The 16107-nt window shown below is 44.1% G+C and overlaps 1 protein-coding gene across 1 annotated transcript in view; it reads left to right on the top strand.

Annotated features, from left to right (window-relative positions):
• Nucleotides 1-16107, top strand: part of MEI1 (meiotic double-stranded break formation protein 1) — a 268519-nt gene that overhangs the window by 90613 nt on the left and 161799 nt on the right. Inside the window, exon 11 of the mRNA XM_075286804.1 lies at nucleotides 10710-10844. Within this exon, the coding sequence (XP_075142905.1) occupies nucleotides 10710-10844 (135 nt within the window). The remainder of the gene's footprint in view (nucleotides 1-10709; nucleotides 10845-16107) is intronic.

The raw sequence follows: 16107 nt of genomic DNA, 5'->3' as shown, positions 1-16107 counted from the left end.
TTGCTGCAGACTTGCCTCTTATAAGATCAGGGCGGACACACCCAGTGCAACTCCACTCATGCAGGTAAATATGCAAAAACACTTTATAAATCCATGTTAATGTGAACAGTTCCTTAGTGTTAGTATATGGTTCCCAGATGGTAAGACAAGAAATAGTAGGAAAATAGAGCATTAGGTGGCCAGCCTAATGAGGAAAGAAAGAAATAAGAAGCAGTAATAGAACATTCACACAGAGATATTACCAGATCTGGGGTCTTATGTACCACCACTAAGGTTACAAAGAAGAAATCACATGGAAACATAACACAAAATAGTTTACCTCTTCACATTCCTCCCCCCTTAAGAAGAAGCTTGTCCTTCTTCAGACCGCTTTCACTTCAGCACCATACCTAGACAAATGATCGGCATTTTGGTGCTTGGACCCTGACCGATGTTGTATCTCAAATTTAAATGGCTGTAATGCTAGATACCATCTAGTTATTCTGGCATTTTTGTCCTTCATGGTATGAATCCAAGTGAGGGGATGATGATCCGTCACTAAAGTAAACTCTCTTCCTAATAAATAATAGCGTAATGCCTCCAATGCCCACTTTATCGCCAGCCCTTCCTTCTCGATTGTAGAATACTTTTGTTCACGGGGAAAAAGTTTCCTACTTAAAGAATAGGGTGTTCCTCACCATTAAATCTCTTGACTCAGGACTGCCCCAAGTCCCACCTCAGATGCAGCCGTCTGTACAATAAATGGTTTGTCAAAGTTTGGGCTTTGTAAGACTGGTTCTTTACACAAAATTTCTTTTATTTGTTCAAAAGCTAAATCACATTCTGTTGTCCATATCACGTCCTCTCTACTGTTCTTTTTAGTTAGGTCGGTTAAGGGAGCAACGATAGTAGCAAAGTTTGGAATAAAACGTCTATAATAGCCAACAAGACCTAAAAAGGATCTGACCTCTTTCTTTGTGGCTGGAATAGTCGCAGATTGAATGGCTTGTACTTTGGATATCTCTGGCCTTACTTTACCACTACCCACAATAAACCCAAGGTACTTTGTTTCTTGGAATCCCAAAGCACATTTACGTGGATTAATTGTAAATCCTGCTTTCCCAATTTGTTATCACCTTTTCCAAGTGATACAAGTGCTCTTCCCATGATTTGCTAAAGATTACCACATCATCTAAATAAGCAGCACTGTACTCCGTATGATCCTTCAAGAGTAAGTCCATGGCTCTTTGAAACGTGGCTGGAGCACCATGAAGACCAAATGGCATGTTTCTGAACTGATACAGACCATTAGGCATCACAAAAGCAGTTTTTTCTTTTGATTTCTCATCAAGTGGAATTTGCCAGTAGCCCTTACATAAATCTAGGGTAGAAATATATTCTGCACACCCCAATCTATCTATGAGCTCATCAATACGTGGCATTGGGTAATTGTCAAAACTAGATATAGCATTAATTTTACGAAAATCTATGCAAAATCTTATTGCCCCATCTTTTTTCCCAACCATCACTACAGGTGATGACCAAGGACTTTTAGAGGGTTCAATAACTCCCAATTTAAGCATTTCTTGAACCTCATTTTCAGCCTTACCCTTTAATTTTTCAGGTATTTGATAAGGTCTCTGTCTGATAGGTGGATGATCTCCAGTATTTATTGTATGAGAAACTAAAGACACACGGCCAGGCTTACTTCCAAAAATATGTGAACTAGACCCAATAATCTTCCTCAGGTTACAATATTGCTCTTTAGATAACTTTGGATTCAATGTTACCTCTGACCAGTGAGCACAATTTTTCAACAAATCATAAATTTCTTCAGACATATCTTGTGAAGACTCTGCTACAATAGTACACGTAGTGTTATCTTTAGGACTAACCTCTGGTTCAATCCAACGTTTTAATAAATTTACATGGTAAACCTTATTTTTTTGTTTTTTATCTGGGGTTTCAATTTCAAAGTCAACAGGACCTGTTTGTCTAACCACTTTATATGGCCCTTGCCATCTGGCCAACAACTTATTCTCACTGCTGGGAAGTAAGAGAAGAACCTTATCCCCAACTTTAATTGATTTATTTGTGGAATGTTGATCATACCATTTCTTTTGGTAAACTTTTGCCTTGTGGACATTATCATGAGCTACCTTAATCAATTTCATTAATCTTTCTCTCATTTCCAATACATGTTCCACCACATTCTTCTGATGACCATCTTTACCTTCCCATACCTCTTTAATAACATCCAAGAGTCCCCTGGGTCGTCTCCCATATAACAATTCAAAAGGACTAAACCCTGTAGACTCTTGTGGAACCTCACGATAGGCAAATAATAGAAAGGGCAACCATTTGTCCCACAGTTTTGGATCGTTATGTGCAAATTTCCTAAGCATGTTTTTCAAGGTTTGGTTATACCGTTCAGTCAACCCATCAGTTTGTGGATGATAAGGGGTAGTCCTGAGAGGCTGTATACCAAGAAGCTTATAAACTTCTAACAGAAAGGAAGATGTAAAGTTACTCCCCTGATCAGTAAGGATTTGCTTAGGTAATCCAACCCTGCTAAACACCTTCAAAATTTCCTCTGCAACTCTTTTAGCAGTAACTGTGCGCATAGGTATGGCTTCAGGATACTTGGTACAGTAATCAACAATTGTAAGAATGAAACGGTTACCTTTGGAACTTCTTTCTAGTGGACCGATAATATCCATACCCACAGTATTAAATGGTTCATCAATTATTGGTAAGGGTATAAGCTCTGCTTTGGGAGGAGCTGAAGCAGTGTACTGACATATTGGGCAACTACGACAGTAAGTAGTGATCTCATCATAAACTCCAGGCCAATAGAACCGATAGAGTACTCTGGCCAAAGTTCTTTTATAACCCAAATGTCCAGCAACAGGAATATCATGCGCTAATTTCAAAATTTCTGGTCTAAACTTTTTTGGCACAACTAACTGTTGCACTTGCTCTCCTGTTTTTGGGTGACTACACACTCTATATAAAATATTGTTTTCCACCAGATAATAGGGTGTAACAAGCTGCTTACCACTTTCTGCAACCACTTTACTGTTAGTTAAACCGTGTTCATACAATGCATACAAGTCAATGTCCTGTTTTTGTTCAAATGTAATATCAGTGTCCCACAAGTCAGCATTTTTATACTTGCCATCCAGGGAAACTCTTCTCCTAGAGACATCCTGCTGTCCTGGAACTCTCAGAGGCTTTGATGATGGCGGCTCCATGATGTCCTCATGGAATGGGAAAATGTCCTCCAAAGTCTCATCTCTCTTGTGTGCCTTTGCTTTAGCTCTGGTAGTCACAGCAGACAGCTGGCTTTTCCCCATTAGCAAATCTTTGAATCCGGGTGTGGTTCTTCCAAGGATCACTGGTACTTGTAGTTCTGGAACAACAACTGCTGGCATGGTAAAACATTTCTCATCCAACTGCAGGTCAATATTTGATGTGGAGTATTTTTTTGTATCTCCATGAACACAAGTAATTGGCACTTTGGGAGAGTCCATCTTCTGAGTTATTAGGTTCTCCTTTACCAAGCTTAATTTACTGCCAGAATCAAGCAAAGCATCCACGTTCTGTCCATTAACTTGGATTGGCAGCATGAAGTCACTGCTAGCAAAAAACGATCCAGACTTTGTGCCTTTAGTGCTTTTCCTGGGGCAAAATTTAGCTATGTGTCCCTTTTCTTGGCAAATATAGCACATTTTTTCACTGGTGACAGTTTTTAATGGACTTCTGGCTTTTTGACCTCTCCCTCCAGAGAGAGTTCTGAATGGTTTGGCTGGGCCAGTTGCAGACCTGCTTAGGTCTCTCTTTGCTAGGATAAAGTCCTCTGCTAAAGAAATAGCTTTGTCAGCATTTTTGGGCCGATGTTTTTTAACCCAAGCAAGAACATCAGCTGGAAGAATTTGTAAAAATTGTTCAAGTATGATTGCTTCACTAATCTGCTCAGTCGTCTTGTTGTCTGGTTTCATCCATTTCATGTATAAGTCTTGCAGGCGAGTAAAGACTTCTCTTGGACCATCAGTGTAGCTGTACTTGAGTTCTCTGAACCTCTGTCTATAGGTTTCCTCACTGATGTCATATCGCCTTAGAATAGTCTCTTTAACCAAGTCATAGTTATTTGCATCATTCATGTTCATGTGGCTATATGCCAGTTGGGCTTGTCCAGTAAGATATGGCGCCAGTCTTACAACCCACTGTTCCTTAGGCCACTGACAGGTATGTGCAATTCTTTCAAATGTGGTTAAATATGCTTCAATATCATCTTCTGGAGAAAGTTTGGTCATGCGAGGGTCTTTCCAAGCAACAGGCGGTCTCAGAGTTTGAAACAACTCCCTCCAGCGTTCATCCTGACGTCGCAATTCCTCGCAATTTTTCCTGGCTTCCTCCATTTGCCTTTTTTCAGCTTGGATCTGCTGCACAGTTAACCATTTCATAAGGTCAGCAATGCTCTCTGGTAAAGTCTTTTCAGAAGGCTCAGCAACACTTGGAGTTAATGGAGCAGCTGTGGCTCCTTGCACTTCTGCATCCTCCTCTAGCAGTGCTCTCTGTCTGACACCTTGACTTTCCATATTCACCAGTTTCCTTGCAACAGTTCGCTTTGCAGACTTAGTTGGTGGCTTTGCATTAATACGCCAGGAACGTGTCTTGTACATAACTCCCTTGTTTCTTTAGGCTTGAGTACTTACAGCAATACTCCAAAAATCATCCCACTTGTGACACCATATGTGAAGCATGGGATTTTTCAAAAAAACAATCGGACCTTGATTGATGAAAAGAATCCAAGGAGTTTACTTCAGGATGTCCAGTTTTAACAAAAAAAATAATTCTTCAGAAAATCTCCATAATGTATACAACAAACACCTTGTACCTCAGGCTGCTGTAGTCTCACAAACAATTCATCATGTGAACTTCACCAACACACCCATACCCAGCTTTCTGGGAATTGGAATCATTTTATACCTTAGACATTTCCCATAATCCTCTGCAGTTTTCCCTATAAAACCCTGGAGTTGCTGCAGACTTGCCTCTTATAAGATCAGGGCGGACACACCCAGTGCAACTCCACTCATGCAGGTAAATATGCAAAAACACTTTATAAATCCATGTTAATGTGAACAGTTCCTTAGTGTTAGTATATGGTTCCCAGATGGTAAGACAAGAAATAGTAGGAAAATAGAGCATTAGGTGGCCAGCCTAATGAGGAAAGAAAGAAATAAGAAGCAGTAATAGAACATTCACACAGAGATATTACCAGATCTGGGGTCTTATGTACCACCACTAAGGTTACAAAGAAGAAATCACATGGAAACATAACACAAAATAGTTTACCTCTTCACACGTCCCGTGCCTACTCCTGTGGGGCAGCAAGCATTGCGCCACTCCACAGTGCCAGGGTTGCTTGCCACATTAACTAAACTGCAGGGTACAAACCTTAGTAGGCCCGAGAACCAGGAACAGGTCTTGCAATGGCTGTCAGAGAACGCTTACAGCACATTGTCCAGCAGCCAGTCAGACTCTGCCTCCTCTCCTCCTATTACCCAACAGTCTTGTCTTCCTTCCTCCCAAAATTCCCAAGCTTCACAGAACAATAACCCCAACTGTCCCTGCTCCCCAGAGCTGTTTTCCGCTCCTTTCATTGTCCCTCAACCTGCCTCTCCACGTCACGATTCCACGAACCTAACAGAGGAGCATCTGTGTCCAGATGCTCAAACACTAGAGTCTCCTCCATCTCCGTTCGATTTGGTGGTGGATGACCAGCAACCCACCCTCATCGACGATGATGTGACGCAGTTGCCATCAGGGCATCCAGTTGACCGGCGCATTGTGCGGGAGGAGGAGATGAGACAGGAGTTGGAAGAGGAAGTGGTGGATGATGAGGACACTGACCCAACCTGGACAGGGGGGATGTCAAGCGGGGAAAGTAGTGTGGATGTTGAAGCAGGTGCAGCACCAAAAAGGGTAGCTAGAGGCAGAGGCAGAGGTCAGCAGCTTAGGCGAAGCCAGGCCACACCCGGAATCTCCCAAGATGTTCCAGTTCGTACCCAGCCCCGAAAAACTCCCACCTTGAGGGCACGTTTCTCGAAGGTGTGGAGTTTTTTCAAGGAATGCGCCGAGGACAGATATAGTGTTGTCTGCACAATTTGCCTCTCGAAATTGATTAGGGGCTCTGAGAAGAGCAACCTGTCCACCACTTCAATGCGCCGTCATTTGGAATCCAAGCACTGGAATCAGTGGCAGGCAGCAACGGCAGGACAAAGGCCGCCTGCCGTTCACGCCACTGCCACTGCCTCTGCCACTGCCACTGCTGACTGTGCTGGCGATGCACTCCAGAGGACGAGCCAGGACACCACTTCATCTGCCTCCGCCACTTTGTTGACTTCTCCCTCATCCTCCCCTGTTCCTGTCTTATCTCCTTCTCCTGCACCATCAAAGGCACCATCAGGCGCTTCTTTACAACAACCCACCATCTCTCAGACATTGGAGCGGCGGCAGAAATACACTGCTAACCACCCACACGCGCAAGCCTTGAACGCCAACATCGCTAAACTGCTGGCCCAGGAGATGTTGGCGTTCCGGCTTGTTGAAACTCCCGCCTTCCTGGACCTGATGGCAACTGCGGCACCTCGCTATGCCGTCCCTAGCCGTCACTACTTCTCCCGGTGTGCCGTCCCCGACTTGTACCAGCACGTGTCACTCAACATCAGGCGGGCCCTTAGTTCCGCGCTTTGCACAAAGGTCCACTTGACCACCGACGCGTGGACAAGTGCATGCGGACAGGGACGCTACATTTCACTGACGGCACACTGGGTGAATGTAGTTGAGGCTGGGACTGCTTCCCAAACTGGCCCGGTGTACCTCGTCTCCCCGCCTAACATTCCTGGCAGGGACACGAGAAGAACACCCCCCTCCTCCTCCTCCTCTACCACCTCCTCCTCCGCCACCGCCTCCTCCTCCGCCACCGCCTCCTCCTCCGCTGTTAGATTGACCCCAGCTATGAGTTGGAAACGTTGCAGCACTGGCGTTGGTAGATGTCAGCAGGCTGTGCTGAAGCTGATCAGCTTGGGGGACAGACAGCACACTGCCTCCGAGGTGAGGGATGCCCTCCTCGATGAGACGGCAATATGGTTTGAGCCGCTGCACCTGGGCCCAGGCATGGTCGTTTGTGATAACGGCCGGAACCTGGTAGCAGCTCTGGAGCTTGCCGGACTCCAACATGTTCCATGCCTGGCCCACGTCTTCAACCTAGTGGTGCAACGTTTCCTAAAGAGCTACCCCAATGTTCCAGAGCTACTGGTGAAAGTGCGGCGCATGTGCGCCCACTTTCGCAAGTCGACAGTAGCCGCTGCTAGCTTAAAATCTCTCCAGCAACGCCTGCATGTGCCACAACACCGGCTTTTGTGCGACGTCCCCACACGCTGGAACTCAACGTTTCAGATGTTGAATAGAGTGGTTGAGCAGCAGAGACCTTTGATGGAATACCAGCTACAAAACCCTAGGGTGCCACAAAGTCAGCTGCCTCAGTTTCACATCCATGAGTGGCCATGGATGAGAGACCTTTGTGATATCCTACGGGTCTTTGAGGAGTCCACAAGGAGGGTGAGCTCTGAGGATGCGATGGTGAGCCTTACAATCCCGCTCTTGTGTGTTCTGAGAGAATCCCTGATTGACATCAGGGATAACTCAGATCACACAGAGGAGTTAGGGATAGCATCCGATCCGTCACAGCTGGAGAGTAGGTCCACACATCTGTCCGCTTCATCGCGTTTAATGGAGGAGGAGGAGGAGGAGGAAGAAGAGTTGTCCGATGATGTGATGGTGATACAGGAGGCTTCCGGGCAACTTTGAATCGTCCCATTGTTGCAGCGCGGATGGGTAGACATGGAGGATGAGGAGGAAATGGAGATTGAACTTTCCGGTGGGGCCAGAGGAGTCATGCCAACTAACACTGTGGCAGACATGGCTGAGTTCATGTTGGGGTGCTTTACAACCGACAAGCGTAATGTCAAAATCATGGAGGACAACCAGTACTGGATCTTTGCTATCCTTGACCCCCGGTATAAAAACATCTCATCTTTTATTCCGGTAGAGGGGAGGGCCAATCGCATCAATGCTTGCCACAGGCAATTGGTGCAGAATATGATGGAGATGTTTCCAGCATGTGACGTTGGCGGCAGGGAGGGCAGTTCCTCCAGTAGGCAACCAAGTTCTCACCGGTCCACACAAACGAGGGGCACACTGTCTAAGGTCTGGGACACCTTGACGGCACCCCCTCGCCAAAGTGCCGCCACGGAGGGTCCTAGTGTCACCAGGCGTGAGAAGTATAGGCGCATGTTGCGGGAATACCTTTCCGACCACAGCCCTGTCCTCTCCGACCCCTCTGCGCCCTACACGTATTGGGTGTCGAAGTTGGACCTGTGGCTTGAACTTGCCCTATATGCCTTGGAGGTGCTGTCCTGTCCTGCCGCCAGCGTCCTATCTGAGAGGGTGTTCAGTGCAGCCGGTGGCATCATCACTGACAAGCGCACCCGTCTGTCAGCTGAGAGTGCCGACCGGCTCACTTTGATAAAAATGAACCACCACTGGATAGAGCCTTCATTTTTGTGCCCACCTGTGTAAAGCACCCCAACATGAAACTCCATGTCTGTACTCAACCTCTCCAATTCCTCCGCATCCTCATACTCATCCACCATAAGCGTTGCACAATTCTGCTAATACTAGGCTCCCTCCACCCTGATTTCCACCAACTCTGCTGGTTAGAGGCTCCCTCCACCCTGCTTTCCCACAACTCTGCTGGTTAGAGGCTCCCTCCACCCTGCTTTCCCACAACTCTGCTGGTTAGAGGCTCCCTCCACCCTGCTTTCCCACAACTCTGCTGGTTAGAGGCTCCCTCCACCCTGATTTCCACCAACTCTGCTGGTTAGAGGCTCCCTCCACCCTGCTTTCCCACAACTCTGCTGGTTAGAGGCTCCCTCCACCCTGATTTCCACCAACTCTGCTGGTTAGAGGCTCCCTCCACCATGAATTGGTCCAAACTGGGCTGTTTAGAGGCTCCCTCCACCATGAATTGGTCCAAACTGGGGTTTTTAGAGGCTCCCTCCACCATGAATTGGTCCAAACTGGGCTGTTTAGAGGCTCCCTCCACCATGAATTGGTCCAAACTGGGGTTTTTAGAGGCTCCCTCCACCATGAATTGGTCCAAACTGGGGTTTTTAGAGTCTCCCTCCACCATGAATTGGTCCAAACTGGGGTTTTTAGAGTCTCCCTCCACCATGAATTGGTCCAAACTGGGGTTTTTAGAGGCTCCCTCCACCATGAATTGGTCCAAACTGGGGGTTTTAGAGGCTCTCTCCACCATGAATTTGCCCAAACTGGGCTGTTTAGAGGCTCCCTCCACCATGAATTTGCCCAAACTGGGCTGTTTAGAGGCTCCCTCCACCATGAATTGGTCCAAACTGGGTTTTTTAGAGGCTCCCTCCACCATGAATTGGTCCAAACTGGGCTGGTTAGAGGCTCCCTCCACCATGAATTGGTCCAAACTGGGGTTTTTAGAGTCTCCCTCCACCATGAATTGGTCCAAACTGGGGTTTTTAGAGGCTCCCTCCACCATGAATTGGTCCAAACTGGGGTTTTTAGAGGCTCCCTCCACCATGAATTTGCCCAAACTCTGCTGGTTAGAGGCTCAATCCACCCTGATTTTCAAAACAAATGTTGGTGCCAACCTCAACTTACTACAAGGGCCAAATTCACTGCTGGTGACAAGCTCTCCTCACTGCACGTGCCAAATACACATGTTTCAAGGTGTTTTCCTACTGTCAGAGAGGTGGTATTGAGTGTGTAAAGTGTGTAGTTGTTAGGCTGTGATGTTGGGGTAATAGAGGGTCTTTGGTGTGTTAGATGCCCCCAGACATGCTTCCCCTGCTGTCCCAGTGTCATTCCAGAGGTGTTGGCATCATTTCCTGGGGTGTCATAGTGGACTTGGTGACCCTCCAGACACGGATTTGGGTTTCCCCCTTAACGAGTATCTGTTCCCCATAGACTATAATGGGGTTCGAAACCCGTTCGAACACACGAACATTGAGCGGCTGTTCGAATCGAATTTCGAACCTCGAACATTTTAGTGTTCGCTCATCTCTACTGATAAACTTTTAAATATCATGGGTTACAATATTTATGTGAATGTGACCTAAGAAGTTAAAGGGGTTGTTGAGCCCCATATCGAATTATCTGCAGGATAGTCCATCAGTTTATAATCCGTCGTGGCCTTATACCCAGACCTCACACAGATCATCTGCTCTAGCAGCCTCTGGGTAAAGGAAGCTGCTAGTAGATGAGAGGTACATGCAGCACAGCTCCGATTAAAGTAATAGGAGCATACTTTATTTCACCAAAACCACCACTATGCAGTGTATGGAGCTGCTGTGCAACTCCTATTATTTGAATAGAAGTGGTGCTTCATGCGTCACCTGTCCACCAAGAAATTCCATTGCCCGGAGGCTGCTAGATCAGATGATCTGTGTGGGGTCTGGGTGTCAGGCTGCAGCCAACCTCGGTTGCCGCAAAATAATTTTGCTACTAGAATGAAGACAGAAATCTGCTTGCTACATGTAATGGTACACTGGGGCTTTTAAAGTAGGGTCTTTTTGTTTGTTTGTTTTTTAAATAAAAGATTGACTTTGGGCTTTTTTGTGGCTTCATAGGCAACCTGTTGAAATAAAGCTTTTTACTAGTACTGGAATCTTTAAAGCTGCAATTGAAGTTCTGCAAGAAGCTGTGGGCAGCCCTATTTTCGAAGTTGCTATTGAAGCGACTAAGGCGATTTCTTCATTTTTAAGGTAAGCTGTAGGTTTTAAATGTTACTTTTATAACCCTTAGACGTTGCTAATCTGCCTATTTATGTCACTTTATCTGATGCCCAGTGCTGCAGTCATGTTAAAGTCAAACAAGTCGTGACAGCAGGCGACATAGATAGGAGAAAATGTGAGGGGAAAGGGTCACTACTGCAAGTCGTAGGGCGAGAAGAAGAAAGTAGCTGGGATACTTCCTTTTCTGTAACAGGTTCAAAATATAAGATTGGACAGTCTGAAGTGTGATTGGTGAGGGGATCAGTACTATGGTAGGTGAGAGAATCAATGCCACCTGGGGATTGTGCAGTTATTTCCGTGTAAGGCCTGGATCACATCTCCGTTCGGGAAGTCTGCATGGAGACCCCCCGAATGGATTACCGAAAGCATTGGCAAGCAGTGAGCTTATGAAAGCGCATGGACCCCATATACTATAATGGGTCCGTGTGCTTTCTGCGCAGTGTCCACATGGAACATGTAGTCAGAAAAGTACTTCATGATCTACTTTCCTGTCCACATGACTCGCACGGACACTGCGCAGAAAACACACAGACCCCATTATAGTCTATGGGGTCCATGTGCTTTCATAAGCTCACCGCTTTCCAATGCATTCGGTAATCCGTTCGGGGGGTTCCCCATACAGACTCCGCGAATGGATTACAGAACGCAGATGTGAACCGGACCTTAGTGAAAAGTTTCAAAGAGCCTTTTAGGGTTACAGGAGAGAGAAGAGATGACAGGGGAGAAATATGCTCGTTTGGTGAGTTAAATGGCAGAACTAAATGGTTTAAGCATAAATTTAAAGTGGAGGAAATCTACAGGTGTACGTGATTTTCTCTACAGACGTTCAGCACACCTAGAGCACCGCTAAAGAAAACGTGTTAGTGGTGCGTGCTAGGGTTGCTGCCTCCTACGTTGAACTTGTCGAGTGGAGGGGGGAGCCACCTCATCTAATGCATTTTTAACTCCTTCCCGCCACGGGCATTTTTCAATTTTCATTTTTGAACCCCCCCCCCCCTTCCAGACACAATAACTTTTTTATTTTTCCGCTCTTAGAGCCATATGAGATCTTAATGTTTGCGGGACAAATTTTTCTTCATGATGCTACCATTAATTATTCTGTACAATGTAAACCCTAGAACGCATACCTGGGGCCTCGCAGGCCTGCCAGGTTACTTGTTTTCTATTTTCTGTAAAAGTACTTTAGTTTGAATTTTGAAAATCTAGGTATTCCTCAGGTATATAGTTGTTAATAATTTCCAGTTGTTCATATATTTTTATGTTACAGACATTTCAGTATAACAACCTTTTTTTGAGACTACCCCATATTCACGCACCTGGGGCCTTTTAGGCCTGTTTACAATTATCATGGAATAACTAAAAAAAAATACTTTTCAAAGTTTATTGCAAAGTAAGGATGCATTCCCACTAGTGCTGGGGTCCGCCAGGACGGGATTCCGTAATGGATCTGACCTCCTGGTGACCCCAGCTAAGGCTGGCGGACGCATACCTGGGGCCTCACAGGCCTGCCAGGTTACTTGTTTTCTATTTTCTGTACTTTAGTACTTTTCTGTACTTTAGTACTTTAGTTTGAATTTTGAATCTCTAGGTATTCCTCAGGTATATAGTTGTTAGTAATTTCCAGTTGTTCATATATTTTTATGTTACAGGCATTTCGGTATAACAACCTTTTTTTGGGACTACCCCATATTCATGCACCAGGGGCCTTTTAGGCCTGTACTAGGTTTACATGTGATACTCAGTCTTTTTGTCTGTATTGTTGCTGGGGAAGAACTTTTATGACTCTGCTATTGCTGGGAAGAGTGTGGGGGGAAGGGAGGGGAGGGGGCTTAGCTGGCGTCACCAGGAGGTCAGATCCATTACGGAATCCCATCCTAGCGGACCCCAGTGCTAGTGAGAATGCATCCTTACTTTGCAATAAACTTTGAAAAGTATTTTTTTTTTTTAGTTATTCCATGATAATTGTAAACATGCCTAAAAGGCCCCAGGTGCGTGAATGTGTAGATTTCTATGGGTACGCGTTCTAGGTGGAAAGCTGGAAAAAAAATTCAGAATGGGTTGGATTTGAAGAAAAAGTGTATTTGTGCAACTTTCTTGCGGGCTTCGTTTTTATGGCGTTCACTGTGCAGCCAAAATGACATGTCATCTGTATTCTATGTTTGGTACAATTCCAAGGATACTAAATTTATCTGGTTTTATTTAAATTTTAACCACTTAATAAAAATCCAAAACTGTGGCAATTTTTTTTCCCCTTAATGCCGCCATATTCTAACACCTGCAATTTTTTTTATACTTCTATGTATGCGATGCATAGGGTGTCTTTTTTTTTTTTTTTTTTCGGGACCAAGTGTACTTTTTAGTTACCGTATATACTCGAGTATAAGCCGAATTTTTCAGCCCAGTTATTGTGCTGAAAAAGCCCCCCTTGGCTTATACTCGAGTCAGCAAAAAAAAAAAAAAAAATTTTTTTTTTTTTTAGGGGGGGGGGGGGGGGGGGTCTATGACCAGCCACAGTATCAATGTATAGAATCTCCCATAAAACAGTGCAAAAAAAAAAAAAAGATTAAAAAAAAATAACAGTTCTAAATCACTCTCACTTTCCCTAGAATACATGCAAAAGTAGAAAATTACTGTGAAACACATACACATTAGGTATCCCTGTGTCTGAAAGTGCCCGGTCTACTGAATATAGGGGATCTGCAGTGCTCCTGTTCCGTCGGGAAGGGGTTAATAGGAGCATTGCAGATACCTTCAGACAGACTGAATTCCAAGTGGGGGAAGAAAAAACAGTCCTCAAGCTCAGGGAAGGGGCAGACAGGCAACCAAAACACCCCCTCCCCTTTCCCAGCATCTACTGCACTCAAAAACTCCGACCATTTTAATTTTTGAAATTTTCCAGTAGCTGCTGCATTTCCCCCCTAGGCTTATACTCGAGTCAATAAGTTTTCCCAGTTTTTTGTGGTAAAATTAGGGGGGGTCAGCTTATATTCGGGTCGGCTTATACTCGAGTATATACGGTATACTATTTTTGGGAATTGCTATTGCTTTGATCACTTTTTTAAAAAATTTTTATCAGATGCTAAATGGTGAATAAATGGCGGTTTGGCAGTTTTTTTTTTTTTTTTTTTTTACCGCTTTGACATTTACCGTACGGGGAAAAAATTTTATAGACCAGACATTTTTTGGACACAGGAATACCTAATATGTATATGTTTCACAGTATTTAAATACTTTTATATGTGTTCTAAGGAAGGGGGGGGTGATTTGAATTTTTAATACTTTTTATTTTGTTTTATTTATTTATTTTTTGCATTTATTAGACCCCCTAGGTGTCTTGAACCCCATGGGCTCTGATCACTAATGCAATGCATTACAATATTACAGCAGTTCTATTGCAGGCTACCCAACCACCCTGACTGTTTTCAGTCGTAGAAGAGTGTGAGAATTGTAGGCTACCATTAGACAGAGCAGCATTTTCTAATGAATAACTGTTTAGGAGGGTAAAAACAGACGGACTGTGCTCCTTGTTGGAATCGTGATGTGAATCTTTACATGGGTCTCCAAAATGATCCTCCAGATCCTTATGCTGTCCACACATCCCAATGTGCGGGGGAGGAGTAGTATGGGTATAATCCTGGCAGATTTTACTTAGTCACAAAATAACTGTGAAATCGACTGGCTATTGAAAGCCATCGGTGGGTAAACACAGGTACGAAAACTGGGTGACCAGTTTAAAAGGCCACTGCTCAAGGACTTGATACGAAGCAATAGAAGTAAAGAATACGAAATTATTATTGGGACGATAACATGTTTCGGAGTATAAACGCTTGGAAAAGCACACCCCTTTGTCAGATAGGCAGAGTATAATATTCCAGTGGGGATATTTACTAAGTTTCTTTACTAAGTACTTTAGGTGATACCAGCTCTTATATGATAAAATTTTTTTGATCAACTTCTGTAGGTGGAATGGCTTAGTGGTAGTAGTGTGAATGAGAGGAGATATTTGAAGTTTTTGGGGTTGAAGGTTTGAACCACACAGAGTTGTGAACTTAGATAAGATAAGAGATAAGAGAATCCTTTAATAGTCCCACAATGGGGAAATTTCAGTGATACAGTTTCATGGATGGTACAGTAGTATATAACAAGAGAGAAACACATACAAGCTCATGTCAGATAGAGAAATACTAGGAGTCATAGCAACTAAAACGAAAGAAACCACAGACACTGCAGGATCATTTAGTTCTCTGTGTGAAGTGATGTTGATAATACAGCATGTAGATATACAGTAACAATAAACGGTTTTTTTTTTTTGCATAGGTGGGGGATATTTATATATATATATATATATATATATATATATATATATATAAAATATATTTTTGTAATATGTTATAAGAGGGACCTTATAAACAGCTGAAGAGGTCTGCTCTTTCACATACCGTTTTATTTGAGTATAAGCCGACCCGAATATAAGCCGAGGCTCCTAATTTTACCACAAAAAACTGGGAAAACTTATTGACTCGAGTATAAGCCTAGGGGGGGGGGGGAGTACAGCAGCTACTGGAAAAATTTCAAAAATTAAAAATGGTTGGAGTTTTTGGGTGCAATAGATGCTGGGAAAGGGGAGGGGGTGTTTTGGTTGTCTGTCTGCCCCTTCCCTGAGCTTGAGGACTGTTTTTTCTTCCCCCACTTGGAATTCAGTCTGGCTGACTACAGGGTATCTGCAGTGCTCCTATTAACCCCTTCCCGACGGAACAGGAGCACTGCAGATACCCTATATTCAGTAGACCAGGCACTAATGTGTATGTGTTTTGTAGTAATTTTCTACTTTTGTATGTATTCTAGGGAAAGGAGTGATTTAGAATTTTTATTTTTTTTAAATCACATTGTTATTGTGGCTGGTCATAGACACACCCCCCCCCCCCCAAATAAAAAAATAAAAAATAAAAAAAAATTTAATTTTTTTTTTTTTTTTGCTGACTCGAGTATAAGCCAAGGGGGGCTTTTTCAGCACAAAAACTGTGCTGAAAAATTCGGTTTATACTCGAGTATATACGGTATTTGGTATTGGCTTTACAGAACTCTATAGGGAGTGAATGTAGATATGATGAATCTGTGTAAGCCCGCGTCTCTTTGTCTTTGTGTGTATGTGATGTTGATCATAGTGATGATATGAGGAATAGATCATGGTTTCTATCCTCTTAGGGTAAGTTCACACGGGGTTTCGCCTCAG

Source organism: Leptodactylus fuscus, chromosome 9 (genome assembly GCF_031893055.1).
Source record: "Leptodactylus fuscus isolate aLepFus1 chromosome 9, aLepFus1.hap2, whole genome shotgun sequence".
NCBI lineage: Eukaryota > Metazoa > Chordata > Amphibia > Anura > Leptodactylidae > Leptodactylus > Leptodactylus fuscus.
This window is presented reverse-complemented; position numbering and strand designations above follow the sequence as displayed.